Genomic DNA, 24,133 nt, shown 5'->3' on the forward strand with positions numbered 1-24,133 from the left:
AAAGGCAACCATTGTTAACCATATGTTGATATGTTTAGACGAATTTTTTTTCATTTAAATATAACTGGTCCTGGTTTGATTCCTGTGACAAAGGCCAAAATAACAAGGCTTTAAACAAAATTGATTGTTATCTTTCAGTCACATAATGCTCTAGAAGGAGTCCAGAGCTAATAATTGTGGTTCCACAGTGCTGGGGTCCCAGGTCCCTTTGCTACCATTGTTCTGTCATTCTCAACACATAGTTTTTATCTAATGGTCTAAGATAGCTCCTCCCAATGTAGTTACTGCAACCATATTCCAGCCAGTGAGAAGTGGAAAGAGTCCACTCTCCTTTTATCAAGTAACTGCTAGAGAAAGTTGCCTGTATTACTTCTGCTCACCCTCTATTGGGTGAAACATAATCACATGACCACACCTATTTGCTAGGGCCACCCTATTGGGTGGAACATAATCACATGACCACACCTATTTGCAGGGGAGAGTGGGAAATGTAGTCTTTAACTGGCTTTAGTTGGGTGAAGCTGTGCCCAGCTAAAGGTCAGGGTTTCTTTTAATAAAGGAAGCAGGGGAGACTGAGTATTGGGAGATAACTAGCAATCTCTGCTACAGAATACTTAAAAATACATATTCTAGGGGCGCCTGGGTGGCGCAGTCGGTTAGGCGTCCGACTTCAGCCAGGTCACGATCTCGCGGTCCGTGAGTTCGAGCCCCGCGTCGGGCTCTGGGCTGATGGCTCAGAGCCTGAAGCCTGTTTCCGATTCTGTGTCTCCCTCTCTCTCTGCCCCTCCCCCGTTCATGCTCTGTCTCTCTCTGTCCCCCCAAAAATAAATAAACGTTGAAAAAAAAAAAAATTTAAAAAAATACATATTCTAAAACATTTTTATTTCCAGAAACAAGGAATTATACATATTTAGCATCTCTGTCTAAATTATGAATTTAGAGTAAAGGATCACCAGAGATTTGGGGAAAGCCTCTCGATCGAGATCAAAGTGAACAAACTACAAAACTGACCTCCGACAAGACAGAGGCAGACAATGTAAGGAGTAGAAGAAAATGTAAAAGCAGAAACAAACAACCTGTAATTAATAGCACGTCTATGAAATGAGTACAGGATGCTGTTAGAAAAGAAACATTCGGAAACCAGGAAAAAGCTCTTAGAAATTAAAGAGATAATCACAGAAATAAAAGTTGAATAGAAGGGTCAGAGGATAAAGTTGAGAAACCGTATCAGGAGACAGAACAACAACAACGAGATGAAAAGAAATAGAAAATAGAAGAAAATTGGAAGAGCATTGTAGAAGACCTGTTAGCTGACTGATAGATATTCCAGAAAGAGAGAGCAAAGTAAGTGAAAATTACCAAACAATAAGACAGGTTTTCAGAACTGAAGGGTGAGGTGTCCGGTTTCTGCACACGTATCGCCGCCCTGCACGGCGGACAACGAAAGCTCCACACCAAGGCACATCGTCATAAAACATCAGCACACTAAGCCTGCAGAGAATGGGGAGGGAGACAAAACAAAAATAAACAAACAATACCGGCCCTCAAAAACCAGGTCAGCCACAAAGAAAACAGAATGTGAGTGGCCTTCTCAAAAGCAACCTGAGAAGCGAGAAAACAGTGAAGCAATACATTCAGAGATCTAAGTGAACAAGACTTCCCCCGAACCAGACTATTCTTAGCCAAACTGTCAATCAAATAGGAGAGTAAAATGAACACACACTCGGTTGCAAGGATTTTATCTTTTCTGTACTCTTTTTCTCCCCCCCGCCCCCCTCAGGAAACTATGGGAGAATGTTCTCCACTAAAATGAAGGAGGATGTGAAGCAGACCACAACCCGGGGTGTAGGAAGCAGGTCAGAGGACGGGGGATGACGGGATGGAGGTGAGGACAGGGCCAGCACGACAGCACTCAGTAGGCCCGTAGAGCAAGCAGTCCGGGCGGAACAAGAGATCAAAGTACTCCGGGAGAGAAGTTCCCCCCCAGCTGACCATTCACACCCACAGTGATGTCTTCCACTGCTCTGTTGGAGAGTTTGGGAAAGAGTCTGCAATGGGTTGATAGAAATGTAAGCAAATAAAAAGCAGAGGCCGTGATTACCCCCCCCCCCAAAGTATAAAAATGGAACTATAGTACACTATGTAAGCACTTAGTGACTTACCAAAAATGATCATATAACCACATTGAAGGAATGGGAGCAGGGAAGATCATATTTTTGTTGAGCATACAAAATAGCCAGGGCATCCTTTTCCATAACAGAAAATAAATACTTAATATCTAAAACTGAAAACAAAAATCACAAAACAGCAGGACAAATTTATTTCCAGTGGGAATTGGGAATTGCTTCTTTTTAAAATTATGGGCCTTGTTAAACTATTGCTAAACAACTCACGTGTATTTATTTGATTAAGGGATTAAAAATGATCAGGCTAACCATAATAAGGATAGAAATGGAATAGGATATCTTCCAAATCAGATAGGAGAAATATGGAAATAAAAACCAGTCATTCAGGGCAATAAAAGGGAGCTATGGTGGACAACTGCCTTGGTGAATCGGTGATGAACATTGTGGAATTAGTTCAATACCCATTCCGACGTCCAACTGTGCCTTGCTGTATTTCGAAAGCTGGGATTCTGGATGCCATTTTGGCTCTTCCAATCAGATTTTCTCTCTGATTTGGTTTGTAAGGCGCAAGTGAAGCAGGGTCTGGGTGTGTGCTGTTTCTGTTTGTGAGGACAGCCGGGGAGGTGTCTGATTTCTCTTCAGTGGAGTCTTATCATCACAATAGCTGTACAGGTTCAGAAGCTGGCAGCCGTAGGGACAGCTTTCCAATTCAGTAAGTAGCTTCCAGATTTCAGACGGGGCAGTGGCTCTTCTGGTGGCCTGGTTCTGCTCTCAGAGACTCAAAGTGGCTCCCAAAGTCACTCCTGAATGGCCAACCTAGAATCTTCACCCTCCAGAGAAATCCTTAAGCCATTTTATACCCTAGAGTAAATCCTTTTGTACTTAAAGTTTCCAGAATGAATTCTGTTCTCTGAAACTGAACCCAGACAACATTAACAGGAAAGCAGAAAGTAAGAAGAAAAAGTACGGTAAATACCACAAAATAAAACCGAAGAATTCAGTTACAATTAAAATTAATCCAATCATAACAAAACAAGCTAAGCTCTAGCTAGCAGAGATATAGTCTCATACTAAAAATTCTAAGCAATCCAGCTATATGCTCTGAGACACGTGAAAAACAATGAAATACTACTACACAGCAGTTAAATCATAAACGAATCTCAAAAACATAATAGGAAACGACAAAGGTTGCAAAAGACTATATTCAGCATGATGTCATTTTTGTAAAACTAAAAAACAGAAGTTGGTACTCAGTGCAGTTGGCAGATTCACGTATCATACGTAATAAAACTATAAAAACATGAGTAGAATGATACGCACAACAGCGACTAGGGAGGAAAGAGAAAGAATAAGGGTGGGGCTTTAGTTAGGGCTAAATTTATCTTTCTTTAATAAACACCAAGCAAGTGGAGCAGAGTGTTTTAGGTTTGATCTCGAGTGGGGGGCGTGGGTGTCGTCAATACTATTTTCTGTACTCGTCCGCGTGTCTCCAGTGTTGCCTGATTTACAAAACACAGCCCCACTCAGCGCTGCCCATATTCTGCAGGGCGACGTCGCGGGAGAGCAGCTGCTGGACGGCAGCAGAGCGGGGACAGCGGGGAGGCCGGCACCTGGCTGGGGGCGGGGAGACTCGGAGGGAACCTGGAAGAGGGGCGCGGAGTTTGCACGCGGGCGGGGACGGCGGCACCAGGGTGCGCACGTCGCCAGGTGGTTTTACAAACTGAGGTGCGGAGTTGGTGGCTGTCCCTGCGCGCGCCCGGGGGGACCGCGAGCGGAGCCCACCGAGGGCGGGCGTAGGCCCCGCGGCGCCGGAGCCGCTGGAGGGAACGCTCGGGCTTCGGGCGCCCAGTCGTCTCTCCCCACCCCACCTCGGGGGGGCGGCGGCGGCGGCGGCGGGCAGGAGGGAGGCAAAGCGGCGGAACCGGGGTGGGGGTGGGGGGGCAAAGGGTGCTGGAAGCCGGTTCCCAGCCAGGATGGGAGGCCAGGCTGCCCCCCTCCCCCCACCCCCCGCGCTGCAGCCCGCCAGTCACGCCGCTGCTCGCACGCGTCGGCGCGGGTGTGCTTTGCAGACGGGGTTCGCTCCGGGGCGCCGCGGGCCGCGGGCCCGGGCCCGGCCGGGAGCGCCGGCTGCAGCCCTCGGGCGGCGGGGCGGCGGGGCGGCGGGGCGGCGGGGCGGCGGGGCGGCGGGCGGGCCGCGGCGAGGGCGGGGCCGGCCGCGCGGGGGCGGACCTCGGCGCGCTCCCGGCCGCTCGCTGGCTGTGGGGCCGCGGCGGCTCCTCTGCCGGGTCGCGCCGGAGGACGGGCCTTCGGGCGGCGGCTCGGGCGGCCTGCGGACGGACGCGCGGGCCGAGGCGCAGGCCCCGCGCCCGCCGTCTCCCCCTCCCGCCGGGCCCCGGGCCCGCGCCATGGCCGCCTCGCCGGGCTCCGGCAGCGCCAACCCGCGGAAGTTCAGTGAGAAGATCGCGCTGCACACGCAGCGGCAGGCCGAGGAGACGCGGGCCTTCGAGCAGCTCATGACCGACCTCACCCTGTCGCGGGTGAGGGCCCCGGGGCCCCGGGGGCGCGGGCGGCGGCGGCGGCGGCGGGGCCGCGCGGGGGAGCGGGGCCGGCGGGGCCGGCGCGGCCGCGGCCTCGGCGCTTCCCCCGCCCGCCGGCCCCTGGCGCGGCCCCGCGGAGGCGGGAGGGCGGCGGCGCGAGGGCGGCCTGAGGGGGAGGGCGAACGGAGCCCCGGGAGGAAATCACCAACGGCTCGGAGGCGGGCGGCGCGGCTTCGCGGGGCTCCGCACATCCTCCGCCAGCCAGCGCCTGTGGCCGGCGGGGCGGGGAGGGCCGCGGGGCCCGGGGAGGGGTGGGGGAGCCGCGGGGGTGGGCCCCGGGGAGGGGGGGGGCGCATCGCGTGCGAGGGAGGCTTTCCTCTCCGCTCCGCGGAGGTGCCTTCTCGGTCCGCTGTACTGCGCTCGGCCCGGATGTGTTAGGAGGACTGGCAAGGTGCACGGCGTCGCTGGTGACGGAGGAGGGTCCAGGAGGAATGAGTAAGGCGCGAGCCGGGACAAACACCCGGAGGTTGGGAAACTGCGGAGTGAGGCAGTGGAGGATGGAGAGCCAAGAGGAGTGTCCGCGCAGGGCCGCGGGGAGGAGGGTCCGCGGGAGCCGGCCAGGCCTTGAGGCCCCCGAATGCTGACCTTGAAGGACCATCGCGAGCACCGCGGAGGATCTACAGATGCGGGGCGGGCTGGACGCCGAGCTGGGGGCCGAGCGGCTGCGCTGCGGGTCCCCCGCTCACTTCAGCTGCAGACACGTTGTTTTTTTGGCCAGTACGCTGTTTGGGAAAACTTCTTGAATCTGTTGCCAGAAGTTTTTAATTGGGACGTTTTCATATCGAACCAATCTTTCTTTTCTTTTTCTTCCTTTCTCTCTCTTTTTCTTTCTCTTCCTTCCTTTTTCTTTCTTTCACTCTTTTTCTTTTTTCTCTTCCTTTCTCTTTTTTTCTATCTCTTCCTTTCTTTTTCTTTTCCTTTCTCTTTCTTTTTTTCTTCCTTCCTCTCTTTTTTCCTTTCTTTCTTTCTCTTCCTTTCTCTCTCTTTTTCTCTTTCTTTTTCTTCCTTTCTCTTTCCCTTCCCTTCCTTCCTTCCTTCCTTCCTTCCTTCCTTCCTTCCTTCCTTCCTTCTTCCCTCCCCAGTCTCTCCCCTCTTTTTCTTCTTTCCATTTCTGTGTATATTTCTATTTCTTAAAAAATTTTTTTTAAAACATTTATTCATTTTTGAGAGAGAGAGAGACAGAGCTTGAGTAGGGGAGGGGCAGAGAGAGAGGGAGACACAGAATCTGAAGCAGGCTCCAGGCTCTGAGCTGGCAGCACAGAGCCCAACACGGGGCTCGAGCTCATGGGGCTCGAACTCATGGACCGTGAGATCACGACCTGAGCTGAAATTGGACGCTTAACCAACTGAGCCACTCAGGTGCCCCTCTGTGTCTGTCTGTGTCTATGTCAATTTAAAATTAGGAGACCTGGTAGCAGTTATCCTGAATCCCCATATGACATCTATCGGCTGGAGCTGGGTGGTGGTTGCCCCTCAACTGGGGCACAAATTCTCGAGTTGGTCAGGTTCACACCACACCCTGTCATGAGCTCCCACACCAAAGCTGGGTGTCATTTGCCACTTACCATATTTTTTATGGTGTTTTCTTTTAGTGAGGCGAAAGGGAAATGAAATATTTCTTATACTTACATTTTTATGCTAAGAAAAATATGCAAAGAGAGAAAGAAGGCCGAGGGTTTCAATAATTTTTTTTCTCATGCCCTGGCCAGCTTCCCTCGTTTATTATCTGCCTGGTTTCCACAGGCGTATACATGTGTGACCTTGGTTAGACTCAGGAGTGAGCATGATGAACTCAGAGCCCGTGGAGAATGGTTGGGTGAAAGCTGAGGTTTACTGCTGGGATGTGTGTGTTATGTGTTGTTTAGATACATAAAGTGTGTGCACAAATACATGCCCTCTGCATGTCTGTAGAGCTAGAGTTGGTCCAGTCTCTCACCCAGTTCATGAATCCTCTTTAAAGCACTCCTGATAGGGGTGCCTGGCTGGCTCAGTTGGAGCCTGCGACTCTTGAACTCAAGGTTGTTAGTTCCGGCCTCACATTGGGTGTGAAGGTTACATTAAAAAAATAAAAATAATAAAAATAAAGGGTTCCTGATAGATGAAGCCATGAGTAATGTATAGACTCTTTTTTTAAAAATGTATTTATTTACATATTCACGTATTTATGTATTTATCTACATATTTACAAGTTTATGTATTTATTTTGAGAGAGAATGTGCATGCACGAGCAGGGGAGAGGCAGAGACAGAGACAGAGAGAGAGAGAGAGAGAGAGAGAGAGAGAGAGAATATCCCAAGCAGGCTGTTTGCTGTCATCCCAGACCAGACCGTGAGATCATGACCTGAGCTGAAACCAGGAGTCGGATAGTCAACCAACCGAGCCACCAAGGCATCCCTGTATAGAGTTTTTAAGGCAAATATTTTTTCAAAGGACCTCCATGTTCATTTAAATGAGTTTGGTTATGTTACTTAAAAATAATTCAAACATAAACTTGTACATAAAGTCCTTTGATTATAGTTGTGGTTCAATCATAACTAAAAGATGTGCACAGAACAGATTCACTCAGTGTTAAAAATGCAATAAATTCAAATTAACATCATTAATTTGATGTGATAAATTCTAATTTGCCAAACTCACTTGAAGCTCTCAGTATGAATATGATGCTAACCCCTAATAATTCAGATTTTCTTGGGTTAAACGAGGCTGGTCAGGTGTGCTCCATGGGATAGCTCAGTTCACCCACTACTTTCCTCTGTTCTGATCACTACAAAATTATGATGTCACTTTTCCCTTTACCTGGGACAGTACATCATGTACATGTTAGTTCCTCCTGTGTTCTTTCTCTGCTATCAGTTTTCACATAAAGTAATACTACTTGGGTTCACCATGTTTATTTTTTTTGTATATTAAAAAAAAAATTATAAGTAATCTCTATGCCAACCTGGGGCTTGAACTCACAACCCTGAGATCAAGAGTTGCCTGCTGTACAGACTGAGCCAGACAGCCGTCTCAGGTCCAATGTGTTTATAACACAAAGGCAAATGATAACACTGGATTTGCTGGGGGATATTTGCTTATTTAAAAACTTTAAGGATTATTTTCATAATGAAATTCACAAAACTGAACACTTCTCATAGGGAACTCTTAGATTCCCGAAGTATATGTCTATAAACCTTCAAGGGTCCAAAGAGCCCAGGTGAAGAAGAATCCATCTAGTTCATTATCGGTCACTGGATGACAGATGTACTGACTTTCCCATGGCATGGCATTTCCCATTTTTCCATCAGCCCATGGCAGAATGGATAATCGATGGAGGTACTCTTTCCTCTCTGAGCCTGGGCTGCTCTTCAAGGCATTCTCTGCACAATCAGAGCCAGTCCTTCAGAGTTGGAGTTAAGTCTTAATTTGCCTCGTCGGTGGGATAGACTAGATTATGGAGTGTTTTTCACTCTAGCTGTAGGGGCTCGGCCTTACTAGGAAGCAATGGGAATATTTGGAGAAGAGAATGCTATGGGAGGGTTGCTTTAGTCGCAGCCCTTGGGATGGTAGGAAGGATTCACACGTGGATCCTGGTATGCCTGGAAAGAGACCGTTCCTTTTTTCATTCATTCGTCAGTACTGGAGTACCCGCCGTGGCTGATGGGGTGGGGGGTGGAGGCTAAGACTTGGCACCTTGCTTCAAAGGTCTTATTAATTTGTTCATCAGATGCTTATCGGATCCCTGGTGTGTGCCAGAGATTAGGATGGACACAGGGCATATCATGGCCAGCAAGCAAAACACAGTCTCCTCATGGATTTTAGGGTTTAATGGAGAAGATATTCCTGTGACAAGTCAGGACACGTTTTGATGAATATGGCAGAAAGGGAAGCAGGCGTAGCTGTGGGAATGGATGGTAGGGAGTCCTCACCTCTTCTAGTGGCCTAAAGGATTAGTGGGGTTGGGGTAGCCATTTGAGGGTATGTGCTTGTGTGTTGAGGGAGAGAGAATGTTTCAGGTGTAGGGAACAGAGGCCCAGCGAGGGGACAAAGATGGTGATCTGAGCTGAGGCATTCACAGGGAACAGATTGTAGAGACAGGACATGAGACTTGATCCTAAGGACAATGGAGAGTCAAGGAAGGGGTTGACGTAGGGGCGATTTGCGATGCCTCTAGCTCCAGGATCGTGGGTAGGACAGCGGAGAAGGTGGCAGAGAAAGCATTTGGAGGTCATGATAGTCCAGGAGATGTGATGATGGCCTTGACACTAGGGGAGAGCAAGAGGAAGGCAGAGAGGTGAACAGATCGATACTTTATAGGAGCTAGAAATGACCAGATTTGGCAAATGGACGATCCCCAGCTTTCAGACTTGAGCCATTTCCGGGTATCCTCTAGAAAGGGGGTCAGCACTGGTGGGAGCAGACGCTTCACTGTCAGGAGATGGTGAGCGTGAGGTGCCTATGAAGCACGTAAGTAGAGATGGCCCCGCAGGCCGTTGTTTACATGGTCCTGAAGCCACATGAGGAGCTCCGAATAAGGGGGGGAAGTCTGGACCAGTGACTGAAGTATGGGGACCTTTGGTGTGTAGTCGTAGGAGTAGATTCAGCCGCCTGGGAAGAATTTCAAGAACACTTCTTGCAAATTGGTGAACTAAACTCTAATTTGACCCTTGCAAGGGTAGAAAGGTGTACATGTGCCCAAATGTGTCTTTTTTTTTTTTTTTTTTTTTTTTGAGACAGAGAGAGACAGAGCATGAACAGGGGAGGGGAAGAGAGAGAGGGAGACACAGAATCTGAAACGGGCTCCAGGCTCTGAGCCGTCAGCACAGAGCCCGACGCGGGGCTCGAACCCACGGACCGTGAGATCATGACCTGAGCTGAAGTCGGACGCTTAACCGACTGAGCCACCCGGTGCCCCATCTTTTTTTTTTTTTAAGTTTATTTATTTATTTTGAGAGGGAGAGAGTGTGTGCACAAATGGGGGAGGGGCAGAGAGCAAGGGAGAGAGAGAGAATCCCAAGCAGGCTGTGCCCCAACGGTCAGTGCTGAGCCCAATGTGGGGCTCGAACTCAGGAACCGTGAGATCGTGACCTGAGCCAAAGTCGGATGCTTAGCCAACCAAGCCACCCGGGTGCCCCCAAGTGTGTTTTAAAAAAAAATAGTAATCAGGAGCAACAGTGAATATTGGCATTTGACATCAAAGTCAGGATGTTGGCTTCTTTTGAAAAATGAAATCATCTAATGACACTCCCCCTACGTTTCTGCCTGGAGCCCCGCCCGCAGTGGCTTCCCCCAGCAGAAGGGGCATGTGACGTACGTGCTCCTCAGTTTGCCACCATCCGCACTGCTCCCTGCGGTGCCCCTCCCAGTGACCCCTGCCGCTTCACCTCTCTTCCGCACTTGGCACCTGCAGGCGTTTGGGGTTGTGAGGCCTGCTGTGGAGGGAGACGTGGACAGGCCCAGAGAAGCCCAAGGAGCTTAAAGGGAAGGTGGGGGAGGGGAGCCAGCAAAGAAGACGGAAGAGCAGCCAGAGGGGGAAAAGCGAGAATGTCAACCAGCTGAGCCCGGTGCTGCTGCCTCGGTCTGACATGATGAGGGACGCGTCGTTTGGTCCAGTCAAGCGGGGCGGTCGCTGGTAATCTTGGCGAGGGGCCCTGCATTCACGGGGTGCTGGTTGGAAAGGAGGCTGGGAGACACTGAGGACCAAACGGAAGGAAAGAGGCCTGCAGACTTGTTCCAGAAGGTTGACTTTGAAGGACAACTTGTAGTTTTGACACACCGCAGGGTAAACACAGCCCATCAGCCTGGAGCGCTCGTTTAGTTTGAATGTTGGGGGAGAATCATCTTTGTGTTGAAAGCAAACAAATATTGGACGTGTTCTGTAAGCAGTGAGGCCTCTAAGGCGGAGTAAAGACTAGACATACTGGATTGGGGCTAAATATTGAGCGCTGTCTGTTTGCCAGGTACTGACCGTGCTGACGCCTTTACATTCGTTATCTCGGATGGTTTTCGCAAAGACCCTATGGGGTGCGTATCCAGAATATCCTTTATTTTACAGATGAGCAAGCAGGCTCGAGAGGTGCGGTTGCACGGCTGGTTAGTGGCAGGGCTGGGGTTTGGATGTGGCCGCTCCGCTGAGTGTGTCCTCGACTGCTTTCGTCCCCCATCCGGAGATGTCATTGCACTGGCAGCCTGTGTCGAAAACACTTTCCCCATTGAACTGCCATGATCCTTTTGTCAAAAATCAACTGGGAAAAAAAAAAAATCCGACTGGCCAGATACCGTGTGGGTCTGTTTTCGGACTCCCTCTTCTGTGTCGTTGACCCGCACATCTCTCTTCTTGATAGTAGCACTCCGCCTGGGTGACTGCGGCTTTGTAGTGAGTCTTGAAGTGAGGTAACTTCAGTCTTCCAACTTTGCTCTTTACAAAAATTTTTTTTAATGTTCATTTATTTTTGAGAGAGAGAGAGAGAGACAGAGCGTGAGTGAAGGAGGGGCAGAGAGACACGTGCACACACACAGAATCCAAAGCAGGATCGGGGCTCTGAGCCATCAGCGCAGAGCCTGACATGGGGCTCAAACCCACGAACCGTGAGATCGTGACCTGAGCGGTAGGATGCATAACTGACGGAGCCACCCAGGCGCCCCTACTTTGCTCTTTTGAAAAATTGCTTTGGGGTGCCTGGGTGGCTCCGTCGGTTAAGCGTCCGACTTCGCCTCAAGTCATGATCTCACATTTCATGAGTTCGAGCCCCGCATTGGGCTCTGTGCTGACAGCTCAGAGCCTAGAGCCTGCTTTGGATTCTGTGTCTCCCTCTGTCTCTGCCCCTCCCCTGCCCATGCTCTGTCTCTCTCTGTCTCAGAAATAAACATTACAAAACTTTTTTTAAATCGCTTTGACTACTGTAGGTTGGTCATTTGCACATCCATAAGTTTTCGGATTCTTTTGTCAGTTTCTATAAAAAGGCCTGCTGGGCTTGTGTTTGGGATCGATTGTTGGGAGACTTGGATCTCATTTCATGTAGACATTGAAGGGTAGTCCACCCAAGTGTGTGACTGTAGGCTAAGGGTCGCTGACTTAAGTTACAGGGTGAGGCATGTAGGGAAAAGGAGTGGAGGAGCCAGGAATGAGGTAAGTGGTAGCCGATCTCGGGCCACAGTCGAGGAATGGTAGGGTGCCATGAGGTCTTGGGCAAACAGGATAACCCAAGCCCTGTGCGGGGGGAGCAGCCACTTCTCAGCTGCATGCATTGTGGCCACGCAAGAACGTACACTCAGCGTTGTTTGATCTTCCAATCAAGAGAAGTTGGGAATCCAGATTTTTAAACAGTCTTCCAATGGGAAAATGAAAGTTTAAAGCATCGAGTGGGTCAGTATCCTGTGGGTCAGCCAGAACTCCCTAGGCTCAACGTGGCCTCTGGCCTGCCAGTCTGTGACCTCTGCCTTAGGCTACTCATTCTTTGGTGCTCACTTTCGTTATTAGTAAGCATTATGGTGTCGAAGACCGTCTCGAAGGTTCTTTCTAGGTCACTGACTCTATATTTCAAAAGAGGAAAATAGTCAAGTTACTCAAGGGTTTAGGAGGTAGTTGAGAACGTCAACAATGATAATACTTTGAGAGGTTGTCCGTGGCTTTACATTTTCTATCCCCCGTCACCTCTCTTTTCTCTCTGTGAAGGAGACAGCAGAATAATTTACCCAGCCAAGTGGGGGCTTCAGGTCACACAGGTCTTTCAACTCCAACCCCGGTACTCTCTTTACTGTGGCGCAAGTCTCTGAAGACCCTAGAATAGGCACTTGGGGATGGAGCCCACCCATGGGAGGCTGTGAGAAGGCCTTCAGCTCAGTGGAAGGCAGGTCTCCAGCTAGATTCAGAACTTAGCCTGTCGCAGTGCTAAGGCTTTCGTGTAAGAGTCAAAGCCTTTGTGAGAACTCTCTGGAGGCAAGGACTTTGGCATGTGTTCATCTTAGTAGGACAGTGCCTGGCATGGTGACCCACACAGTGAAAAGTTTTTGTGTAAGCGAATAAGTGGATGGATTGATGGAAGAAGGAATCAAAGGCTTTAGATCAAGGGGTCCGAGAGTTTTGTCTAGAGAATATCAAGGAGAGAGAGTCACGTGCTTCTGGTAAGAGTTTCGAGAACGTTAAGATCAAAAGCAGAGACTTTATTCTTGTAACTCAGCTGATGGATGGAAAAGGCTCACTATGTCCTTCCTCCTCCTCATATTTGGCTCTCAGATCTGGGTTTTGATGAAAAGATTGCAACTGCTTCCCAGTGCAGTATGTTTGAGAAGGCAGATACTGTGGGTTTAAGGAAGTTAAGGCCACCAAGGGGTTTTGTATGCCTTTAAAACTTCCAACCAGATACAGGCTTTTATCTTTTGGGGATGCATATTGAAATATGGAGCGATACGACGTCTGGATTTCTTTCCGTGAGGGGCGGCACGGGTAGTGGAGCTGGCAAAGATAAATCAAGACTGGACATAAGATAATCGTGGAAGCTGGATAGGTGGGGTTTCATTGTACCCATCTCTATTTTGTATATATTTGAAATTTTTTATAATAAATATGAAAACCAAACAAAATCAGAGAGCTTCATAGGGCCAGTGATGCTTTTTTTTTTTTTTTAATCTTATTTATTTTCAGAGAGAGAGAGAAGAGAGTGAGCGAGCAGGGGAGGGGCGGAGACAGAGGGAGACAGAGAATCCCAAGTGGGCTCCACACTGTCAGCTCAGAGCCTGACGCGGGGCTCGAACTCATGAAATTGCGAGATCGTGACCTGAGCCAAAATCAAGAACCAGACTCTTACCTGACTGAGCCATCCCGGCGACCCCCCAGTGGTGCTTTTGATCCATCAAACTTCACTTTTCTCTGAGCTTGTAAATAGTATGATCATCGAGAGAAATGAACAATGGAAGGGACCACAGCACCTAGAAAAATGTGGGTTTTGAGATAGCTATAGCTTGGCCTCTTCTAGCTGTGTGCCCTCAGGCAAATGGTGAACTTTCCTAAGTCTGGGTCTCCAGGTCTGTAAGAGCAGGATAATACGAGCTTGGTGGTTGTGGGGAGCGTTAGGGATGAAAGGAGCAGAGCACCTGACGACAGCATCTGGCTCATCGCAAGGGCTCTTATCTGGCTCTTTTCATTATTATCAAAGGGCCTAATAATGAAAGGGTAAAAAACCTGCTTGGGGGTTCCCACCTACTGTTTCTTCCCTATGTGAATTCTACGTGCCGAGGGTTCTACAACCTCAAAGGTCATTTATTATTTTAGAAACAGAACCTTAAAGACCAAATGGGACCACCTTGGGGTTTCCAAGAACTGTAACCAGTTCACTGCCTTTGGATATGAAGCAAGGAAGAGCTCGCAGAAGGAAGTGAAAACAGTGGGGTGCCATTTGATAGCTGTCGAATTTGCCTTCATCTTTGCCCCAGTTAATGACGATCTTCAGTGTTAGTGAGTTTTCTTTGTGATAACCTGTTTCCTCACATATACATGGGTACACCCCTTGGGAAATCATTGTGGCATTATGTATCGAGAGCCAGCTAAAGGCCCATACCCAGAGACTTAGTACTCACTCTTTGGCATGTGTTCTAAAGAAATGATGCAGAAGAAGAAATTCTATATGGCTGTTCAAAAAGATTAATATCGCAGAAAAGGGGTGCCTGGGTGGCTCAGTCGGTTGAGCGGCCGACTTCGGCTCAGGTCATGGTCTCGCGGTTCGTGAGTTCGAGCCCCGCGTCGGGCTCTGTGCTAACAAACACCTCGGAGCCTGGAGCCTGTTCGGATTCTGTGTCTCCCTCTCTCTCTGCCCCTCCCCTGCTCATGCTCTGTCTCTCAAAAATAGATAAATGTAAAAAAATTTTTTTTTAAATATCACAGAAAAAAGTTAAGATGTAGGCATGAAAGATTGTGGCTATGATTACCGCTGTGCAGCTATTATACATGTAGAAGGGAAAACAGCTAATGAGTTAGAGTCACTGAGTGTGGCTTAGATTTCCTTTAAGAAATTCTTTTATTGCCGTTAAAGATTGTGCCTGCACACCTACACACGTACTCAAAGGCCTTGCAGAGACCTCACTATCACGGTGCATGGGACATTTGGAACGTGGGTAAATTCTTCCCCCAAAATAGGCTAATCAAAAACCGGAAAGTGGGGTACCTGGGTGGTTCAGTCGGTTAAGCGTCCAACTTCAGCTCAGGCCATGATCTCACAGTTTGTGGGTTCGAGCTCCGCATTGAGCTCTTCTGCTGTCGGCACAGATCCCCCCCCCCCCTCTGTGTGTGCCCCTCTCTGGCTTGCTCTCTCTCAAAAATAAATAAACATTAAAAAAAAAAAGAATTTTTTTAGCGGAATTTAGTGGAATAATATTTAAAAAGAATCAGAAAGCACTGGAAACCTGAAGATTTCAGGTAGGAAAAGGTAGAAGAGGAATCGAAACCAAGACTTTCACTCTTGAACCGTTTTACTACAAAACACCGCACGTCGATGCTCCTCTCAGATCTTTGCTGTCCTGTCTCACCCGTCTTGAAATCTCTTTGTTTCCAGGTCCAATTTCAGAAGCTTCAGCAGCTCCGCCTTACGCAGTACCACGGAGGATCCTTACCAAACGTGAGCCAGCTGCGGAGCAGCGTGCCAGAGTTCCAGGTACCTCCAGATACTTCCTTTCTTCAGGCTGAAGCGAGTGTGTAAAAAAAAAAAAAAAAAAAAGATAGATAGAGGTTGTCCTTACAAAGATGAGATCTTGAAGGATGCAGTTCAGTGTTCTTCTGGGAAGTCGACCATTCTTTTTCCTAGTTCCTGCAGCATGAGATAGTGTTATCTCACGGGCCAGCGGTCTGAGGCTGCCCTGTCCGGTAGAGACATGCTGTGAGCCACATGCGTAATTCAAACCTTTCTAGGAGCCACGGTAAAGAACAAGAAACAGGTGTCATTAATTTCAGTATTGTTTAAATGACTTAGTTATTTAACCAGTATATCAGAAATGTCACGTCAACATAGAAGCAGCACAACAAACACAAAGGAGATATCTCACGTTCTTTTTGAAATCGGTCTTTGAATCTGGCGGGTGCTGTATGCTTACAGCCCATCTCTGTTCAGACTCGCCATAGTTCACTGCTTTCATGTGGTGGTTTTCGGCCGTCTTGGACGGTACGGATCTAAGGCACAGATACGTGGTGTCTTTTGCACTTAGATTAGTGCGAGGTCATAGGGTGCTTCAATCACTCATATCCAGTGGAGAGTCTTGTACAGAACAACGTGGAATTGATACTTCAGACAGTGGTGTGGGATGCTGTTGTTAAGATCCAAGTGAGAATTACTTAGGTACCCTAGTCTCTGAGAAACCAGAAGCCTGTCGTTCCAATTAGACAATTTAAGATTTGGTGTTCAAGTTGGGATCTAAACTTTAAGACAGAGCATACGTTGATTTATTTGAGCGACTCCCATTTTCAAAGTGCTGTCGTCTTTCTTTGTTGTAAAAGCCGGGCTCACTGGTTTGATGATGTCCCATAAGGCAAAAGTATTCTTTAAAATGGAGACTTCCATTTGATCAAATGGGAGTCCTAATAGGAGTTCTTAAATATAATGGTTATTAGAAAAAGTATAATATGACCGTATTTGTGCCTTATTACACTGGAGTCTTGTCTTTACCATATTGATATGGAATCTCACTGTAGTGTTGCCTGTATTTGGGGATCTGCCTCTATAGATCACATGCTCTTCTACATGGGCCTACTGGATCATTCGGTATCCAGATAAAGCAGATCTCTGCTTTATGCTGGATTTCTGGCTCCTGAAATCGTCTTTGTCGAGGTTTGCTGTGTTTGAGATCCTGATTTTGTGGTACTTTGTAGTCAACTTAAGAGGAATATAGAACTTCCCATCCTGCCCCTGCCCTGTTGCAAAGGGGAATGAATGGGATGAACTAACAGCCCTTGACCCTCTCAGGATTCTTTCTTTGGATACTTTCATTGCTTTGAAACAATCACAAATTTACAGAAAAATTGGAAGTTCAGTACAAATAACAAAAAAAATTTTTTTTCATGTTTTTATTTTATTTTTGATATATATATATAGAGAGAGAGAGCGAGTGTGTGCACAAGCAGGGGAGGGGCAGAGAGGGAGAGGGAGACACAGAATCCGAAGCAGGTTCCAGGCCCCGAGCTGTCCGCACAGAGCTCGATGCGGGGCTCAAACTCATGAACCGTGAGATCATGACCTGAGCCGAAGTCCGAGATTCAACCCACGGAGCCACCCAGGCGCCCGCACTTTTTTATTTTCTTTTTTTTACCCCTTGAGAGACTAAGTTGTGAACCTGATGCTCTATCAGCCCAGAGTATTTCACTGTGTATTTTCCTGTAAGCAAGGACGTCGTCACTCATAACCCAAACAGAGCCATCAAAATCAGAAAATTAACAGTGGAATGTTATTACCGCCTGATCCATAGACCCCGTTCACATGTGGTTTCACTGCATGGCCTATTACGGCCCTTCCTAGCAGAAGGATCCAGTCCAGAATCACATGTGTGTAGTTATTGTCCTCAGTCTCCTTCAGTCTAGAACGGTTTTTCAGTCAGTCTTTTATCTTTGACATTAAAAATACGTTGTTTTTTTTTTTTGACTTTTGTGATCTGGCCACTTTTGAAGACCATTAGCCAGGAATTTCGTAGCATGTCCCTCATTTGGGGCTTGTCTGATGTTTCTTTGTGATCCAAGTCAGGTTATGTGTCTTTGGCAGGAGTGGCACAGAATGATGCTGTTACTGTGTCCCCTTGAGTGGGTGATTTTCTTTCGTCCTACCACTGATGGTGTTCACTTCTATCAGTTAAGGTGGAGTTTGTCCCATGCCTCTTTGCATTAAAGTTACTCGTTCCCTTTGTAATGAACAGACGCTTTGTGAGGAGATACCATGTCCTCCTTATCAGGCTTCCTTACATCTTTTTATTTATTTCTGAATATCCAGTTTTGTGGCTTCTTTAATTCAGTGGGTTAGTCCGTAACTATTAGTTACTTTGATGCCCGTATCATCCCCGGTTAGCCCAGTAGGAGCCTTCTTCCCAGGATTCTTGACAAATTGAGAAGAAAAAGGAATCCTAGGAATACAGATTTCAAAAGAAAACAGGTTTGTTTTAAGTAGGCTCCACACCCAGTGTGGGGCTTGAACTCATGGCCAGGAGATCAAGAGTCACGTGCCAACCAGGTGCCCCCAGATTTTTTTTTAAGTAAGCTTTTTTGAGGTGTAATTTGCCTACAATACGATTGGCCTGTCTCAGGCATACAGGTCTGTGTTGTATAATCACCACCGTAGTCAAGATACAGAAGAGTTCCATCATCCCCCAGAAGTTCCTTCATGTCCCTTTGTAATCTGGCTCCACCCCCCACCTCCAGCCCCTGGAAACCACTGCTCTGTCGTTTAGCCTGTCCCAGCGTGTCCTATAAAGGGAATCAAAAGTGTGTAATTTTACAAGCTCTTCTTTCGCTGAGCAGATCGCATTTGGGAAGCATCCACATTGTTGCATGAATGAGTTTCCTAGAGCTGCCATGAGCTGGGGGGCTTACGACAGCAGAAGTCTAGTCTCTGAGTCTGGAAGTCTGAGATCAGGGTGGTCGGTTGGGCCCTGCTCTCGGAAGGCTCCAGGGGAGAATCCTGCCTTGCCTCTTCCTAGCTTCTGTTGGTTCCTTGGTGTCCCTTGGCTTGCAGCTGCTCACTCCAGCCTCTGTCTCCTTCCCTCTGACCTTCCTGTTTGTAGGTGTCTCTGTGTCCAAAGCTCCCTCCCCCTTCTCTTTTAAAGACACCAGTCCCTGGATCAAGGGCCCACTCTAATCCAGCATGATCCCATTGTAGTCTGATTTTATCTGCGAAGATTCTGTTTCCAAATAAGATCACATTCACAGGTACTGGGGATTCGGGCTTGAGCATATCTTTTCAGGGGAACATAATTAACTCCCTGCATTGCGTTTATCTGGAGTTTATTCCTTTTTATTGCTTTCTATTCCATTATATGGGGGCGCTAGGGTTCCGTTATCCTCTCATCGGTTAACGGGCGTTTGGATTATTTCCACACTTTGGCACTTGTGAATAAAGGTATTCACGTATAGTTTTTGTGTAAATACCTAGGAGTGGAACTGCTGGGTGACATGGCACGTGCAGCTTCAACCTTATAAGAAGCTGCCAAACCGTCTTACAACGCGCCTGTGCTGTTTCACATTCCCACCAGGAGGTACAAGAGAGAGCCCCAGTGGTTCTGCCCTGCTTTCCAGCACTTCGTACTCCAATATTTCAGGGGGTTGTTTTTTGATTGTGGGAAAAACCCAACATAAAATTTACCATCTTAACCATTTTTAAGTGTCCAGTTCGAGTACAGTGTCATATATACAGTGTCAAGTATATTCACATGGTTGTGCAGCCAATCTCCAGAACGTTTTCATGTTACACAACTGAAGCTCTGTCCCCATTAAACCACCACTGCCCACTCCCTCCTCCCCGGGGCCCCCGTAACCACCACTGTCCTTTCAGCCTCTGAATTTGAGTGCTCCGGGCGCTTCGTGTCAGTGGAATCCTACAGTACTTGTCTTCTCCCGACTGGCTTATTTCACTTAGCAGGTGTCCTCAAGGCTCATCCGTATGGTAGCACGTGACAAGACTTCCGTCTTATTCAAGGCACGGTAGCATTCCATCGTATGTATAGACACGTTTTGTTTATCCGCTCACCCGTCACGGACATTCGGGTTGCTTCTACCTCTTGGCTACTGTGAATAACGCCACTGCGAACATTGGTGTGAAAATGTCCCTTAAAGACCCTGATTTCACTTCTTCCGGGTGTGTCCTCAGAAGTGACCTTGCTGGATCAGATGGTAATTGGATTTTAAATATCTTGAGTAACAGCCATACCATTTTCCACCGTGTCCGCACCATTTTGCGTTCTGCCCAGCAGTACACGAGGGGCCAGTTTGTCCACATCCTCGCCAACACTTGTCCTTTTCTGTTTTTGTTTGTTTGTTTAATAGCGGTCGTCCTAATGGGTGTGAGGTGATGGAAGTTCAGTTTAAAAGATTTTTGTCGTTCTAGTGCATGTGTTGTGCTATCTTCTTCTTATTATTTCTTAATGTTTATTTTTGAGAGAGAGACAGAGTGCAAGCTGGGGAGGGGCAGACAGAGGAGGGGACAGAGGATCTGAAGAAGGCTCCCTGGGCTGACAGCACAGAGCCCGCCACTGGGCTTGAACTCGCCAACCATAAGATCGCGACCTGAGCTGAAGCCAGATGCTCAACCAACTGAGCCGCGCAGGCACCCCAAACTTTTGCCTAATTTTTAACTTGAGTTGCTCATTTCCCTATTACTGAGTTGTGAGAGTTCTTCGTGTTTGGATGCCGTTTCCTTGGGAGATACGCATTTGCAGCTATTTTCTCCCTGTCTGTGGCTTATCTTCTTTTCCCAACAAAGTCTTGAAAAGCAGAAGTTTGTTTTTTGTTTTTTTTTTTAATGTTTATTTGTTTTTGAGAGAGAGGCAGAGGCCGAGCAGGGGAGGGGCAGAGAGAGGGAGACACAGAATCCAAAGCGGGCTCCAGGCTCTGAGCCGTCAGCACAGAGCCCAACACGGGGCTTGAACCCGCGAACTGTGAGATCGTGACCTGAGCCGAAGTTGGACGCTTAACCGACCGAGCCCCCCAGGCGCCCCAGAAGTTTTTAATTTTGATGAAGTCCAGTTTATCAGTTCTGTCGTTTTATGACTTATGCCTTTCGTGTCTTATCTAAGAATTATTTGCTTAACTCAAGGTCACAAAGATGTTTTCCCTGTGTGTGCTTCTGGAAGTGTTATGGTTTTGGGTTGTACACCTAGATATTTCAAGTTAATTTTTTTTTTAACATAGTACAAAGTACGGTTGAAGACCACTCTCTTTGCCCGTGGGTGTTGAATTGCGCCGGCATCATTTGTGAGAAGACTTTTCTTTCCCTATCGAATTGCCTTGGCATCTTTGTTGAAAATCGATGGACCATATATGTGTGGGTCTCTGTTTCTAGACTCTATCTTCTGTTCCATTCATCTTCATATTCCTCATTTTGCTAATGCCATACTTTTTAAAAAATTAATACTGTAAAGATTTTATTTTTGAGTAATCTCTACGCCCAGTATGGGGCTTGAACCCACAGCCCCACGATCAAGAGTTGCATGCTCTACTGACTGAGCCAGCCAGGCCCCTAATACCACGTGTTCTTAAAAAATTGAGGTATAATTGACATGTAGCGTTATATTAGTTTTAGGAGTAGAATGTAGTGATTTGATATATGTATGTGTTGTAAAATGATCACTACAGTAAGACTAGTTCATTTCTGTCACCAAACAGAAACAAAATTTTTTTTATAATGAGAAATTAAGATTTACTCTCTTTAGCAACCTTCAAATCAGCAATACAGTTTTATTAACTGTAGTCACCATGCTGTACATCATGTCTTCATGACTTTATTTTACAACTAGAAATTTATACCCCTTGAGCTCCTTTACCCATCTTATCCCCTCCTTCCCCTTTTTAAGATTCCGTGTATAAGTGGGATCCTCATACCACACTCTTTTTGTTTTTTTTTTTAATGTTTTTATTTTTGAGAGAGAGACAGAGCATGAGTGGGGGAGGGCCAGAGAGAGGGGGAGACACAGAATCCGAGGAGGCTCCAGGCTCCGAGCCGTCGGCACAGAGCCCGACACGGGGCTTGAACTCCCAAACCGTGAGATCATGACCTGAGCCGAAGTCGGACGCTCAACCGACTGCGCCACCCAGGCACCCCCATACCACACATCGTCTGGATTGAAAGCCTTACCTTTACAGGCAGGCTTGGAATCAGGTAGTGAGACTCCTACAAGGGTGGTTTTTTTTTTTTCCCCCAGTGTTGTGTGGTTTATTGTAGTTCTTTTATCCACACAACTTCAGAGTCAGTGTGTCGATTTCTACAAAGAAAGCCTGCTGCGATTTTAGACGGGATTGCATGCGATCTGTATAGCAGGTTGGGGGGAGGGGGGAAGTGACGTCTCAATAATAATGAGTCTCCCAATCCATAAACGCGGTACAGAAGCACAGATTTTGATTCAAGTTAAGTTGCTTATAATTATTTATTTAGACACAGTCCTCTCCCTCTTATGTTTATAGATCACTTTGGAGTTTCCCAAATGTTTTCACATCCATTTTTTTACTTGACCTTCACTGCATTAGTTTGGTAACCACAGTACTATTTTAATATTGGTGACAGACCAATTTTCTGTCCTAATGGAAGATCTAAAAGCACATTCTTTTCCTTTAGCCCATTGGGCCCTTTTGCAGGGGACAGAAACTTATCAGATGAGTAAAGCAAACCTAGCTTCTCAGGCTGCCTTCTGATGATCCTCAGCGAGGGGTGGGCCATCAGTCGGGGGGTGGGGGGCTGGCTAGAGTTACAGCTCTGGGCAGGGCCTGTCGTCTGTGCACTGAGGGCAGAGAGAAGGAGGTGGCATCTCTGAAGGCTCGGGATGTGTCTCCGGGTTAGGGGAGAGCCAGCCATACTTCAGCCTTGAGCCAGCCTAGCCTGCCTCACAGCTAAGGCACCTGCTGGTGTGTGGCCCGATTGTCAGGCAGCTGCAGAGAGAGAGCTGGCTATCCGGGCGTAGTTATAGCCTCTCCCAGCCTCCATGCAACCTGCCTCGTCCTTTCAAACTGTATCACTAAAAACTCATGGCGCTTTTTACGTTCCTGATCACTACATTTTAACAAAATTGCGTCATCTTGTTGATAACTGAGGGTCTGTAAGTTCTAGCTAATTTAGGGAACAATCTGGTAGCCAAAGGGAGAAAGCCATGCCGCGTGGCAGGAGAGATGTGGAAGGCCAGGTCCGCGCTGGTGATTTTCTTGAGGCCTGCTGCCCATGTGAGAGCATATAATGAGGCCCAGAATGTGCACAGTAAGTGTGGGAGAAGACCAGAACTTAAACACTCTTTGGCTCTTAGTTCCATTTTTAAGGCTTTCTTTTCTAATTTTTATAAGATTCTTTAAAAAAAAAAATGACTGGCAAAAGATACTATTATCAAATTCCAACAAATGGAAAACATTAGTAGTAATCTTAGTCCAAAAATACTGTTGATAATAGCCAGCATTTATTGAGGGTATGCTCTGGACCATACACTTCATTAAACTCTGCCTAGATAATTTAATCTTCACAAAACCCTTTGGGGCTATTGTTGTCTGGGGGCTCATCTCATTTTTCTAGGAGTTTTTGCTTTTCTGTTTTTTAATGTTTATTTACTTTTGAGAGAGAGCAAGAGGAACAGAGGATGAGCGGGTGAGGGGCAGAGAGAGAGGGAGACACAGAATCCGAGGCAGGTTCCAGGCTCTGAGCTGTCAGCACAGAGCCCATTGCAGGGCTCGAACCCCTGAACCGTGAGATCATGACCTGAGCTGAAGTCGGACGCTCAACCGACTGAGCCACCTACGTGCCCCAGGTTCACTTTCTTTTTTTTTTTTTTTTTTTAATTTTTTTTTTCAACATTTATTTATTTTTGGGACAGAGAGAGACAGAGCATGAACGGGGGAGGGGCAGAGAGAGAGGGAGACACAGAATCGGAAACAGGCTCCAGGCTCTGAGCCATCAGCCCAGAGCCTGACGTGGGGCTCGAACTCAAGGACCATGAGATCGTGACCAGGTTCACTTTCTTAAAACACTTCCATTAGGGGGGCGCCTGGGTGGCTCAGTCGGTTGAGCGTCCGACTTCGCCTCAGGTCACGATCTCATGGTCTGTGAGTTCAAGCCCCGCGTAGGGCTCTGTGCTGACAGCTCGGAGCCTGGAGCCTGTTTCAGATTCTGTGTCTCCCTCTCTCTCTGACCCTCCCCTGTTCATGCTCTGTCTCTCTCTGCCTCAAAAATAAATAAACGTTAAAAAAAAATTTTTTTAAACACTTCCATTAGGGAAGATTTCAATCATATTAAACAGTCATATTTGCATGTATCTTGATCCCATGTGAAGAGCTGTTGGCCTGAGATGATTTATACTTATTTATAAGCTTGTATTAAATATAAAAAAGAAATGGTTGCCTCAACTTCCTATGGCTGGTTTTCTGAATCTGTAGAATGTATCCAAATGAAATTGTGGACAGTGTTTCAGTAACTTGGTATTAGTTTGGACAGGCAGACAGGGAGTTATTTGAAACCTTTGCATCGCTCCCTTTAGCAGTCTTGTAGCAGCTTTTGAATCCTCCTGTGTCCTCATGTAGAAAATCCAGTCCTGTCCACGTATTTGAATTCCAGACCTCGAGAGCCGCTTCTTGGAATTTCAGAGTAATACCATAAGTAGGGTATAGGCGTCAGCATGTAGCATCTGAAACACCATCACTTTCTACAGCCAGACTCAGCTCTCAGCTCTGCTGGCTCTTGTCCTCCACACTGAAGGCTGTGAGGGCCTGAGAGGACCCAG

At 47.4% G+C, this 24,133-nt stretch overlaps 1 protein-coding gene across 1 annotated transcript in view; it reads left to right on the forward strand.

The window, feature by feature from the left end:
* The first annotated feature begins 4,394 nt into the window (after window positions 1-4,394).
* CRTC3 (CREB regulated transcription coactivator 3) overlaps window positions 4,395-24,133 on the forward strand; it is a 100,734-nt gene continuing 80,995 nt past the window's right edge. The window contains exons 1-2 of the mRNA XM_043553896.1: window positions 4,395-4,663; window positions 15,250-15,348. Coding sequence (XP_043409831.1) covers window positions 4,532-4,663; window positions 15,250-15,348 — 231 coding nt within the window. The 5' untranslated portion in view covers window positions 4,395-4,531. The remainder of the gene's footprint in view (window positions 4,664-15,249; window positions 15,349-24,133) is intronic.

This window comes from Prionailurus bengalensis, chromosome B3 (assembly GCF_016509475.1).
Source record: "Prionailurus bengalensis isolate Pbe53 chromosome B3, Fcat_Pben_1.1_paternal_pri, whole genome shotgun sequence".
Taxonomy (NCBI): domain Eukaryota; kingdom Metazoa; phylum Chordata; class Mammalia; order Carnivora; family Felidae; genus Prionailurus; species Prionailurus bengalensis.